Raw genomic sequence first — 13,236 nt, 5'->3', positions numbered from 1 at the left:
TTAATAAAAAATTAATATCAAGAAATTGAATACATTGAAGAGTACGTCTTAAAGATCTCAGAAAAAGGGACTTGTGTAGGAGATGAAATTACCGAAGCGAAACTACTGTTAACGAGTCTATATTGTTGTAGATTTACAGAACATTAATTGGATTATTGTTCAAAACCATAGATATGATCCTCGAGGAGGCGTATATAAAAAGGATCCAAGTGTTCCGTTCTATGTTCCTTGACCAAGTGCCGTCCCGTCCACTGTTCGCAGGGACCGTCTTGGTCTAGCAGCATCAGTTCTTTAGACCATGCTCATATCTTGTAAACATTCTCGCCTTTCCTCGCCCATGATTCTGGGAATAGGTCCGCCCACGGACCTCCGATAATTTGCCTTGCCTCTTCGAAATATTTCCTTCATTCGGTCTACCTGACCACTTAGTTGTCCTCAACTCTATTTCCCATGTCGTGTTCTAGGCTATAACAACAAACAATTTCGAGTTACCTAAAATGGGAATATAGTCAAATGGGTAGTAACCGTGACCCGATCGACGTCGCCATTCGGAGTGTTCAAGTCCAAATTAGGCGCCAATCATTTCCCGGAGACTATCCGAAAGGTGTTAGTATGTATTATATAGTAAAATTGGAGTCACCTGAAATGGTCCCGTTGCCTTGGCCGCCAATTTCCTGATTTCGCCAGTCGCTGCCAGAATAGCTGCTACCAAGAAACTCGGCAGAGTTTCGAGCCAAATACATTTACAGCGATAAACTTATCGTTACTACGTCGCCCACCTTGTACTCTGGCGATCGAAAATGACGAGCATCAAACCTAGATTTTGCTCAGTCTGCTGTAAGTCTGTTGATCACTTAGCGTTTCTCCTGAACTTCTGGAGATTCAACCGATCAACAGTACCTTGCATTACTGCGGACAGTATTGCATCCACCATTTCTCTGGGTTTATACCTAAAGAAAAGTTGAAATGGATCCCTCAACTTCTCGAGATCCAACCGATCAACAATACCCTGAATTACTGCGGACAGTATTGCATCCGCCATGCCTCTGGGTTTACACCTAAAGAAAAGAAGAGATGGACCGCTCCTAGTGGTCCTGATGGTAATGCAAGTTTATTGCACTCTGCATCCTTTTCATGTATATTACGTCCACTCATCATTGGTTTTGATAATTGATCATCCTTATCGCTTCTATCTCTAAAACCGATAGGGACTGTGCTTCACCGGTTAGTCACGCCGTCCATTCCTTTCTTTCCTTATTGTTTTTCTTAAAGCACTGGTCGTCCCAGTGCCCCAAGATGCCACAATACGAACATTTCTTTCTGCTTCTGCCCCCTTCCCTTTTCTAACTTTTCGGAAAAGAAGAATCGTGTTGCTCTTTGGAGGAATCGGCCTCTTCAGAATTGGGGCAGAATCGCTTGACATAACCCCTTTTTCCCGCATTTAAAACATCCTTCACCGAAGTGGACCTTTGATTTCTCCGACTCGTCATAATTTGGAAACGGACGTTTGACAATTTTCGAAATCTTTAAATCTTTGTTCTCTTTTGCTTTATTTGGGAAAACGCTTAGACATTTATTAAATTCTGCAATGGTCTTGCTGCGAGCTGCTAACACAATCGTGCAAATGGATTCGTCGTGAATGCCTTGTGCAATTAAATCTACTAGTTTTTCTTCCGGAAGCTCCAATTTTAACTTATTAATTTTTCCCAATTTGGCAAAGCAATACGTCTGAAGATCTTGACCGGGCAAACTCTTGTATGAAACTGCGGCTTCCATCAATTTTCCGAAACTTTCTTCCACCGGAAATTGTCGAACTAACGCTGTGGAAAGGACCTCCCAGGATAACAATGAGTTTTGCAACCCGTCATGCCAAAGTTTAGCATTTCCTTTTAGTTTTAATATCCCGAGATATAACTTGGTCTTGTCGTCCCAATCGTACATCTCCCCACGCGTGTTAACTTTCTGAACCCAGTCACTAGCAGATAAATTTCTCTTTTCGGGGTCAAATTCTGGCAATATCTTTTCGTTAATGTAATGAGACTTCCTCGAACCTGTTTTAACTATACCGGACAAAACATCGCTTAATCTGGCAAAATCCGACTCACGACTTACAGAGCTGCTGGACCCATAATCTCTGACTTGAACACCTATTGGACTAAGTGTTCGAATCCTGGGTCGACTCTCATCCAACGATTCATGGTAGGACCGCCTTGACTCATGCCTTCTCAGGCCCCTTTCTTCCTCGTGCTCGTGACGACGGCTACGCGAAGGATGACGATGTCGACTTCTCGAGCGTCGTCCTTCCCTGCGCTGGTATGACGAGTCGTGGGACGATATTTCTCAGCGCACTTTTTATCACTTCAAGTCCGATTTGACAAACTTGTTACAGCACGCGCGACTTATCCCACTTCTGAACTGTAGGAGATGAAATTACCGAAGCGAAACCACCGCCAACGAGTCTATATTGTTGCAGATTTACAGAACATTAATTGGATTATTGTTCAAAACCGTAGATATGATCCTTGAGGAGGCGTATATCAAAAATGGATCCAAGCGCTCCGTTCTAAGATCCTTGACTAAGTGCCGTCCCGTCCACTGTTCGCAGGGACCGTCTTGGTCTAACCGCATAAGTTGTTTAGGCCATGCTCATATCTTGTAAACATTCTCACCTTTCCTCGCCCATGATTTTGGGAATAGGTCCGCCCATGGACCTCCGATAATTTGCCTTGCCTCTTCGAAATATTTCCTTCACTGTAAAGTGATAAATGAAATTATTATTACTTACAATGCATACTATCGTATGAGTTTTGTAACTCCTCAAATACTGGGGAGAAATTGTCCATCGTCATAATCTATTCCAATTGTTTACTGTGCCCTCCATTTTTTAGAAGAAACTCTGTGGTCGATACCTGTTTTTGTGCGTGCTCTTCATCTCTTCTGTCGTATAAGAAATTGATTTAAACTGTAGCTCGCGAAGCGAGCTTTTTATTGCTTCTGTGTAAGTTTCTAAAATAAGAATAATTTACGCTACTAGGAAATTAAAATTCACAAAAACAGAAATCACTTCTTTGCTTACGTAGACAAGATTTACTTGAGCAATACTTATAAAGTATAACGAAAATATCCCTTACTTTACGGTTTACCGTTATCGAAATCGGGCAAAAAACATTGTTGGCTGATATTATGCAAAGTGTATTACAATCCGAACATTTACAAGCCATTTACAGTTGCAATCTATTTTGGAACGAGTAAATCAAATAATTTGGATGAATACTTTCACGAATTTATTGAAGAAATCAATAATTTACATCGAAACAACATTTGTAAATGAAAAACAATTTGTAAATGTACATCATGGCTTTCTCTAAGATGTAATTTCTCTTCCTCATTATTGCAAGCTTCGATTTTTCCTTTGAGTAAATCACATTTTTGGCATGTGTCTTTTCGAGGAGCATGGAAATTTAAGTTAAATTCAGTGTTAAATATTTTCCTGTAAATCCATTCCTTAACAAAGGATTGGTTATTTTCTTCACATTTCTCTACATACAGGCTATACATTTTTCGAATATCTAATTCAGGACTCAAATATTTTCGACCAGGAGTGTGACGAGCTCGGGTATAGTGGCTCTCGTATGCTGGAAAACTTAAAATATGCTCTCGTACAGCTTTTATCTTAATTTCGTCTGTTTTTCGCGAAGATCTTACCACGACGATCAGTTCCACTAGTTTCAGCATTCAGAGCACGAGTTAACCGCCCTACAGAAATTTTTTGGGTGTCTAAAAAAAACTTTCTGCAAACCGACACTACTTCTGACTTATTGCTTCTTGACAGAAAATACTTGTAGCTGCATTTTCTCATGGGTCTTTCAAAAGTTCTGGGCCGCCTTTGTTTTATTAATTGTTGATGAACTGTAGTACACAGGTATAGATTCTGGGTTTCAAAATCTTTTAGTTTCCAGAAATTATCAAAATTAGATTTTCTTTCATTATATTCTACGCGATCTAAACATTTTTTTAAGCAAAAGCAATCCTTATTTACAAAAATTTTGGCACTCACAAGTTTTGATTTTTTTGTCGTGTATTCTTCGCCACTATTTCTCTTAATTTTTCTAATATTTTGTGCGTAACCATCTTCATTTTTTGCCCGTTTTCTTTTCTTATCTTTTTCTACCTGCACCATTTCTATTGTTTCACCTTGTACCATTTCTGGAGTTCCTAAATTTACAGTGATATCTTGGTATGATTCATCTGAAGATGATAATTGCCTTATTCTTTTCCATTTTTTGGAAGTATTACGTGGTCGTATAATATCTGCAGATCATCATATTATCACATCACATCATATTATCCGAATATTCACGTATTCACATAATAAGTACGTTGTCATTAACTTACTTGAACCGCTATCTGTTGACATAGTGACAAAATATATAAACTATTTGCCGCCAATAATATAAGTTCCGAAGAGCCCAACTGAATTATATTATTAGATAAACCGGAATGAATTGGCATTTCTGTTATTTGATTGTCATTTATTTTATCGATTTATTATGTAGAGCAGAAACGCGACAAAGAGGGCCACGCGGTATTTTCAAGTTATGATTATATAAGTTCTTTAAATTGTTGACTTAGACCACTTTCATAATTAACACTAAATGAATTCCGTATAACGTTGTAATTACAACTACTATCTAAAGGCTCATTTTTGACGATATCGTAAAAATTACATTGAATAAATTTAGTTTAAAATCATGTCGTGTGAAACAAGTGATAAATTCATTTTTTTTTTTTTAATTTTGACTTAGACCACTTTCATAATTATGGGCACAATTATCGAAGGCTCTGATATCAGAATCGAAAGGGTCAGGACAATTTTACGACAATTTAGAACACTCTGGTTATCGATAAACTCGCGTTTGAACGGGATAAAGGCAAAAACGATGGGAATACGAGGTCTCGGAGGGAAAATTTAATTGACCTGGAAATTACAGATGACGCAGGGGATCCCTTTGCAATCAATTAGGGCCCAGAAAGCATGAATCCAGAGAATTTCTGGAGTTCAACTTCGATTTCTTGATAATTATTGTACGAAAACGATAGGTGGAGTATGCCATTTGGTACAATACCCAATATAATTCGACCCAGCTGTCAATATAAAAACGAACGTCGACAACGTAGGCATTTAGAAAAATCTTCTTTATCGACGTCGACCGAGTTCCTCGACGTGTTTCACTTCACCTTAACTTTGATGATTTTACGGAACCCGGTGTATCGACGCCGCCTGAGCATTGATTCCCCAAAACTTTTATTGAAGACGTTTTTCCATACACCACCTCCTTTAGAAGTTATTTAACTGTACTATTTAAAATGGGACACCCGGTATAAGAATATGGATGTTTATATATAATTACATATAATATATAATTATTCGTATTGAATTATCAACTAGGTTCCAACGTTCGTTGCGTATACGTGACACCAAATTAGTATAAATCGCTCATTATTAATAACATAAGTAGCCTGCATTGTTCCTGTGCGCATGCACGTCCGCACATAACGCGGTATTAATTTTAATAATTGTTGCTTACTTTGAAAAACTAATTTAATGGATATAATAAGAAATCATCATCTGGTATATCTAAATTAATATATTATAATGTAATGTCATTTTTCATTAGTACGACACGTCAATCAGCCAGGCCAAGAGTAAAAGAAGAGCCGCCAGAGACGCCGCCTGTCTCATCTTCCAAGACGTCTAGGTAACTCACTTTTTTACAATTAAAGTGGATGCATGTCGACCGTTGGCGAGCGACAACAATCTCCTTTATCTATGAATAGTAATAAACGTAACGGAAAGGACTTGTATCGTCGAATAGTTGGCCGCATTACACGAGCAGGGTAAAAACGGGACATCTAGGTCACAGAGGATACTAATAAATTGCGTTTAGCGACGAAACGCGACCCTAAACTAATGCACTGTACAGAGAACATTCGCTACTTATTTCACTTCCGTGTATTACAACCTGATTTAGTCGATGTAGTTTACGGGTAGGTAAGATAGTTGTACAAAAATACATGTATCCTGTCGGATACCCTGGATCGCTCAACAAAATCCAATTATGTTCTCACACTTTTCATTTTTATGATAATTATTTGTAATGCACCGGTACAGTGAAGATACATATTTCAACGAAAAAACGTGGTCTAGATCTCAGCAAATGGGCGTACGATTTTCCGCTATGTTGTCGACTTGTTTCAAAGATTGATATTTGTTGAATCCTTTGGAGAAAATACTTTTGTCTGTATATTTTGCTGTACACAATTTTAGCGGATAATTTTGACTACTTTCGTTATTGAAACACGATTTTCGAAATGTTTGTTAAGGTAGTTGAGTAGTAGCGTAATTGTCATTGCTGTAAAATGAAAGGTCCGTTACATTTTATGGTATGCTAATTGAGTCGGAACTGTTGAATCACTGTAGTTTTTGATGATGTGACTGAACTTTTTTTAAAGGGAAGTTGACATAGAATATATAGAATGCGAGCTTGTCGTTTACATAAGATAAAGTCGGTCTGCGCGCTTCGCACGTCAGATTCAGCTGATTTTGACAGTTTATTTGGTTTTAAACATAAATAGATTACTTATTCTCCGCGACAATTGGGTTCTTCTGACATAACGGGGACTCTTTCGGTAGCACAAGGCGCATAAAGTAAACGTTCGGTAACTCGACTAACACGGTATTGGATTATCTGTTTCCGAACTTGTTGAAAAACTAAATCGCCTCTTATTGGCTAACAGTTCTCTCAGCGCTCGTTATGCCTTCCAGATATTATCCAGGAAAATTAGTTCTCCACCAAGTAATCGATAGTTAATTTAATAACGAATGCTCCAGATTTTATTCGAAGAATGTTAAATCGTTAAGGCGGATTTCTCTTTGAAAGCTACGAGATTAACGTTAAGATCATTCATCGTTTGCAGGGTGTGACTAACTTGAAGCTCTACTTTTTTTCTCTGAGTTTTTTAATTTTCTTATAGTATTAGATACTAGCCATGCATGTTTTATGTTATCAGCAGATTGTCTCGCGACCTTATAAGTACTGGAAATGTACAATACTCATAAAATAGAATAGTATGAAGATATCTGGGAAATTTATTCATGAAAAGTTTTAAATTTCCTTCTATCCAGCTATTTTAGTTTTTGTATTTGCTCAGACTCGAAAGACTTTAATGAGATTAAAAGAAAAAAAATTACACTACGTTTGTCTGCTCTCTCATTGTTATTTTTTTTTAGTCGATTCAACAACCCTTCTTAAAAAAGGAGAGCCTGTCGGTCCTGAAAAGTTTCGACTTCTTCCGCATAATCTTAAATCTGTATGCCCTGTATTTAAATACACTTTATCCGAAAGTCGTGTATCCCATTACTAACTATCCAGATCGTTAGATATTAGCTTCCTATCCATCGTACTTCTTCCAATAAGTATGAAGTACTGCGTTTTTTAATCTCTAAAATAGTTAAGTGCGCCCAACTTCAAGTCAGAGTCAGCTGATTGTGACTGTTAGGGCGACGTAAAACCCGGATTTTATGCAGTGGATTTAACTCACAACTGTCAAATCAGTTATCCGATATATTTGATAATTACTCTACAAACTGCCCGAAACTTTTTTATGTAAATATTAAGGCATTATGAATGGTTGATTACCTAATGTAATTACATTACCCGAAAGAATCGTTAATGTTTGCACTTATTAGTGAGTATTTTCAATGCAAATTATTATCTGATCTTGTTCAGTTCAAGTATCAATTATTTGTTTAAATCTTGAAGTTGAAAATAAACCTCGTTTGACTTTAAAGTCGATTTACTCGGGTCTGTTCCGTATCAGTTCAATGTCCGTTTCATTCTATGCGTCATGAACGATACAATGTTCTCTAATAGGAGCGTTTCGACATTTTTGTATCCGTGCCGTCCAGCCACTGTTTGTCCAATCTCCGGTGCTTATAATTTCACGAATTGAACAGCACTGGAGTCTACTGGAAAGGTGTAAATAGTCGCGTATCGAAGCTACCGGAACAGTACCAATACTGAACTGAACTGATACGGACCTGATCGGACGTGTATAAATCGACCTTTATACTTACTACTACTTACAAAGAACATAAATGTATCATTAGAAGTAATCGAGAGGCTGATAGCTGTAATTGACAGTATTTTGCAGCACGGGGGAGAATCAGCAGTCGGTTTCCTTTTGATCTAAATAAGTATCCAAGACAAGCACGCGTATAAAATAATGTAGTTAAGTTTGAATGACGTTGAAATCTATCCCATGGTTTTATGTCGCCTTAAGAAATAGGACCATTACGTGTTATCATTGAAGTCTAAAGAGCGAGAGTACTGTTAAATAAAATTTGTACTAAGATAAATGGCTGACGTGTGCTGTGTAGGTATTATGACGATCGCTACAGAGAGCGAGATCGAGAAAGGGAATCAAGTCGTCGGCCAGCGGAGAGAGAGAGAGAGCCCGAACGCGAGAGAGAACGAGAGAGAGATCGCCGTGACGAGAGAGCGGATTCTTCGCATCGTTCCAGACACTGAAGACTACATTCTGAAGATGCTCCGAAGGCGCTTTGCAGCTCCTTAAATAAAAATCTTAAAGCTTGACATTATGACACGGAATTTTCTGTGTTCTCCAAAGATGTTCAAAAAAGGAAGAGTAGACAGAGGAAGCGGCGAATGTGTGTACGCGACGAACAAGCGAGAGAATGTAAGGGCCATACTGTAAACACTTTTTTGCGTATATTACCCGCGAAAAGTAGTATCATTCCAGAAATAATTTACAGTAATCATTATATTAAAGTTGTGTTTCTTCAGTAAAAATATACGCGAGGGGGGGAGAACATTAAAAAGGTCCTGTGCAGCATTTACAGATTTCTAGGATGTTTCGAAAAATATTGTTTCGTTGCTTTCGATCACTAAGTTCAATTTCCATGAATACTGTAATATCTTCATGTAAATTGTAATGTATCTATGAATATTCGTGTAAGTTTACACGTAGGTGATATACGCGAAGCCTTTCTACAGTGTAGCGGGAGGAGTGAGAAAGCGAAAGCGAAAAATTACTATAGGTCGGGATTACCGTCAGTAATGATTATAATAAATTTTACAAGTCCTATCGCGTATAGCCCGTAATCAAACTATTCTGATACAGATAAATGTACACACGTTATTAGCACGCTACACTATGTCCTATTTTACGCGTTGTACCGATGTATTTTCACAATTTTCATGTTTTAGTACCGGGTTTTCCCTCTTCTTTATCTTTTTTTTTCTTTTTTTTTTTTTTTGTTAAGATGGTTTCTCCCATTATCGTAAGCATATTCTGTTTATAGTAATATTATTATATACATACTTATAATATGTATCCCGCTGTAGTTGAAAAGATTTGTCCGTTTAAAGTAAGCAAAGCAACTCTTATCGAGTTAACTGCATCTTTGAGATGTCATAAGGCGCTAAGGCTAAATAATGCATATACCACCATTTTGTTCTATGGATTCTTTCTTAATCCTAATGTGCGAACACTGTAAAATCATATGGCAATACGCATGCGTAGGCGGACCCTTCGAAAAGATTTTGACCAATAGCGCAGGCGAAAAGATCCAGACTTTGCAAGAGAAGATCTTGAAGACTTCGGCAAGTAACCTCACGTCGGCCTTCTAAACAATTCGGCGATGCAAGATTGTATTCTTAATATAATACTATAATAATCGCTTCCAAAATATACCTGATGAACATGGCTTTACTTTATTCATCTGTACACACTGTATCCTGAAATTGCTTTGAATTCGACAAGTATTGCGCAGGTTATTTTCTATTTGCCGCGTAAGCGATTCTGGTCTACTGTGTCTATCAGTATATGCCCGTTTAGAATGTCTACTAAAATGTACAGAAATATCGGTAGAATTTTTACTTGTATTCGATCCGATGAAAATATTATCGTGTTTAATATAGAAAGACATCTTCCAAGTACTTAATTTCTCTAACGAGATTTTCCACTTTCTCATTTGATTTCTCTTAAGTGGGAAAATGGTAATTCGAGGGAGCACAATTTTTGTATAAACGTATTTAGGTTAACGGAAGCAGGATACTGTCAAATATTCTAAGCTGTTTATTTATTTTTGTTCTACGTTGTATAACTTTTTTTTTAAAATTATATAACTTACATTTTTAAAAAAGTTGATCAGTTTTGGAAAGTTTCTTTTTACATTAAACGAAATACATGTTTTACGTTGGATATCGAAAAGAAATAATTTTTTATCACATAGCTTACTGTTTATCGAGACTATTTCTTATTAATATTGCTTTGAACACCTTCGAGGAATATTACTTTCTGGTAGTGTCCAAATTTCCTCCGGGAATGAATAACTAGGCATACGTATTTAAGTACTGAGTTATCGTTATAATCGGCAAATGTTGAGGATTATTTTATTTTATAACAACCGATGTGGCGAGAGAAGTATTTTCGCTCCTACTAAAATGTAAGATTAGTGTTTCGCCCCGCTCTCAAAACACAGTAAATAAGTATTGAATAAAATATTGTAAAGGTGCAGTAGATCAGTCACAGTGGATCGTGCCAGAAATGTGTAATTTACAATGATAATCTTACAGAACATTCCTCGATAAATAACTACTTCTGCAGTAGATATATTCAAATGATTTTGTCGATTTACTTTAACGTGTATAAATAGAATATAAAAACCAATACTTTAAACTAAGAAGAGAATGACTAACACGATATATATCGTGTGCTAACTGTCAAATTGTCACGTCATACTCCTTTATCGAGCATCAACATTTTTAAGTTTTTGCAATTACTTCACATTCTGTTATTTACCTTCTTTATTATTTAATTTTTTTAACGATAAATTGTCAGACTTATTGGTTTCATTTGTATGTTTATCTTGACATTCAGGTTAGCGATGTGATTAAAATGTTTTTATTGTAAAAAAAAAATGAATGAACAATTCGACAGTGCAAAATACACAAAGAAAAGCGTACCTAAGATTTTAATATATTAACCCTCCGGGCACCAACATTTATCAGCGATCCGTTGAGTACCAGCAAGAATTACCAGTCATTCCCAAATTCAATCGTTTATAAAACATGTTTTAATACGTATTTTGATTTGAAAAAAAGTAGAATTCAATCGTCAAAATATTGAGAATAAGAATATACAGGCCCGATTACCGTATTTTTATTATATAAATAGTTACAAATGAAAGAAAGCAAGAATTCTAGAAACAAGGAAAAATGATTTTCTCTCTAACCCTGTGCCGCATTATCAGCATCAGGAAAACATTCAGAATCGGACCCTGAATTCTCAATGCGACTGCTCTCTGTGTCGCTTGTTTGCTATTCCATGTGTGCAGCGTCATTTATGTCGGGCGACTCCTGTAGGGCGTTTAGTACTTCGACTAGACTCATAGCAGCCCTTTTTTTACTATTAAAATAAGCCATGCTTTTTACAAAACTTTTCATTATATTTACCAGATTGTTACGTTTTCCACAATCACAGAAAAACGCAATAAGGCTTAAAGGGGTATTATCGTCTAGATACTTGTCTTTTAAGTACTTTTTAGGAATTAATTTGGCGAAAACTATCAAACCTACAGTGCCGGGGTTTTCGACGCATATTAAGACATGTTTCAACTGGCAACACAAATTGTTATGAAATTCTTTATTGAAATCTGTGCAAGTTATTCATTGTTATGCAGGTCGTTGCGGGAGACGCTCGTCCAATCGGGCGGACGGGTTGCGGCGATTCTAGACGTCCGAAACGAAAGAACAAAACATTTTTAGCCTATATGAATGTAGTTATCGTCTGAACTGGAACTAACAAGGAAACATTCCCAAGTGTCCGCCCCCGACCTTATTGATTTCTATATATGTTGAAGAACACAAAAATCTAAGAGACACGTGTTTTTTTTATATCTGCAATGGTCCACATTTAAGGGGTGAAACAACCCCCCAAAGTTTGGCGGAAATTCAGTTTTTATAATAATTTTCGTAGAAGCAATGGAGGGATTTCGACGAAACTTGGGATAAACGTATTCCGTATAAGGACGGTGAAAACACAATATTGTCCAGCAATGCTACACCCCCCCAAGGAGGTGACCTACCCTTCAGGCGACATTTTTTTGTAATATCTAATAAACGAGCACTCCTACTTAAATTCCACTTACGCGATGTGATTGCTCACAAAAAATGAAAAATCCGTGTTTTTTGCTTTTTACCAATAAACATTTACACATCGGTTGTAAACAATGAATGTAGGTCGTATACGGGTATATCCCAAGTAGCTTTATTGGGTTATATCGTGACCAATTCATTGTACATAAATCTTGTGATCGTGCTAATTCTTCAAAATGTCGTTGGTTTTCATAATATGCAATTATTTACGAATATCGCTAACTCTATTATCGTAAAAACGGTAAAAATCCAATTTTACCGTTTCACCAAGGAGATTGTATTACTAGTTGGAAACGGGTGATTACTGCGTCATCGGATCTGTTGCGAAACCATTTTAGTTTCTTATACTTTTTTTTAAATTTATTTATAAATAATTGCATGCTATGAAAACCAAGGACATTTTGAGGAATAAGCACGTTCACAAGATTTATCTACAATGAATTGGTCACGATATAATCCAATATAGCTACTCGGAATATACCCGTATACGACCTACATTCATTCCTTGTTTACAACCGATGTGTAAATGTTTATTGGTAAAAACCAAAAATCACGTATTTCTTCATTTTTTGTGAGCAATCATACGGCGTAAGTGGAACTTAAGTAGGAGTGCTTGTTTAACAGATATTACAAAAAAATGTCGCCTGAAGGGTAGTTCACCCCCTTGGGGGCGGGTGTAGCATTGCTGGACAATATTGTGTTTTCACCGTCCTTATAAGGAATACGTTTATACCAAATTTCGTCGAAATCCCTCCATTGCTTCTACGAAAATTGTTATAAAAATCGAATTTTCGCCAAACTTTGGGGGGTTGTTTCACCCCTTAAATGTGGACCATTGCAGATATAAAAACTTCAACATATATGAAAATCAATAAGATCGGGGGCGGACACTTGGGAATGTTTCCTTGAAAGTAAGTACGACATTTTTTGTCAGAATCGCAGCTGTTTGAAAATTAAGGTTTCATTATCCCGGAAAATTTTCAACTAAAACATG

At 36.8% G+C, this 13,236-nt stretch overlaps 1 protein-coding gene across 1 annotated transcript in view; it reads left to right on the top strand.

The window, feature by feature from the left end:
• LOC111674044 (cleavage and polyadenylation specificity factor subunit CG7185-like) overlaps positions 1–9,790 on the top strand; it is a gene marked incomplete at its 5' end in the record, with an annotated part of 30,686 nt that extends 20,896 nt beyond the window's left edge. Inside the window, 2 exon segments of the mRNA XM_023432938.1 lie at positions 5,679–5,759; positions 8,441–9,790. Of these exon segments, the coding sequence (XP_023288706.1) occupies positions 5,679–5,759; positions 8,441–8,591 (232 nt within the window).
• Between the last annotated feature and the right edge of the window lie 3,446 nt (positions 9,791–13,236).

This window comes from Orussus abietinus, unplaced genomic scaffold (genome assembly GCF_000612105.2).
Source record: "Orussus abietinus isolate OABI.00-Male unplaced genomic scaffold, Oabi_2.0 scaffold501, whole genome shotgun sequence".
Lineage (NCBI taxonomy): Eukaryota > Metazoa > Arthropoda > Insecta > Hymenoptera > Orussidae > Orussus > Orussus abietinus.
This window is presented reverse-complemented; position numbering and strand designations above follow the sequence as displayed.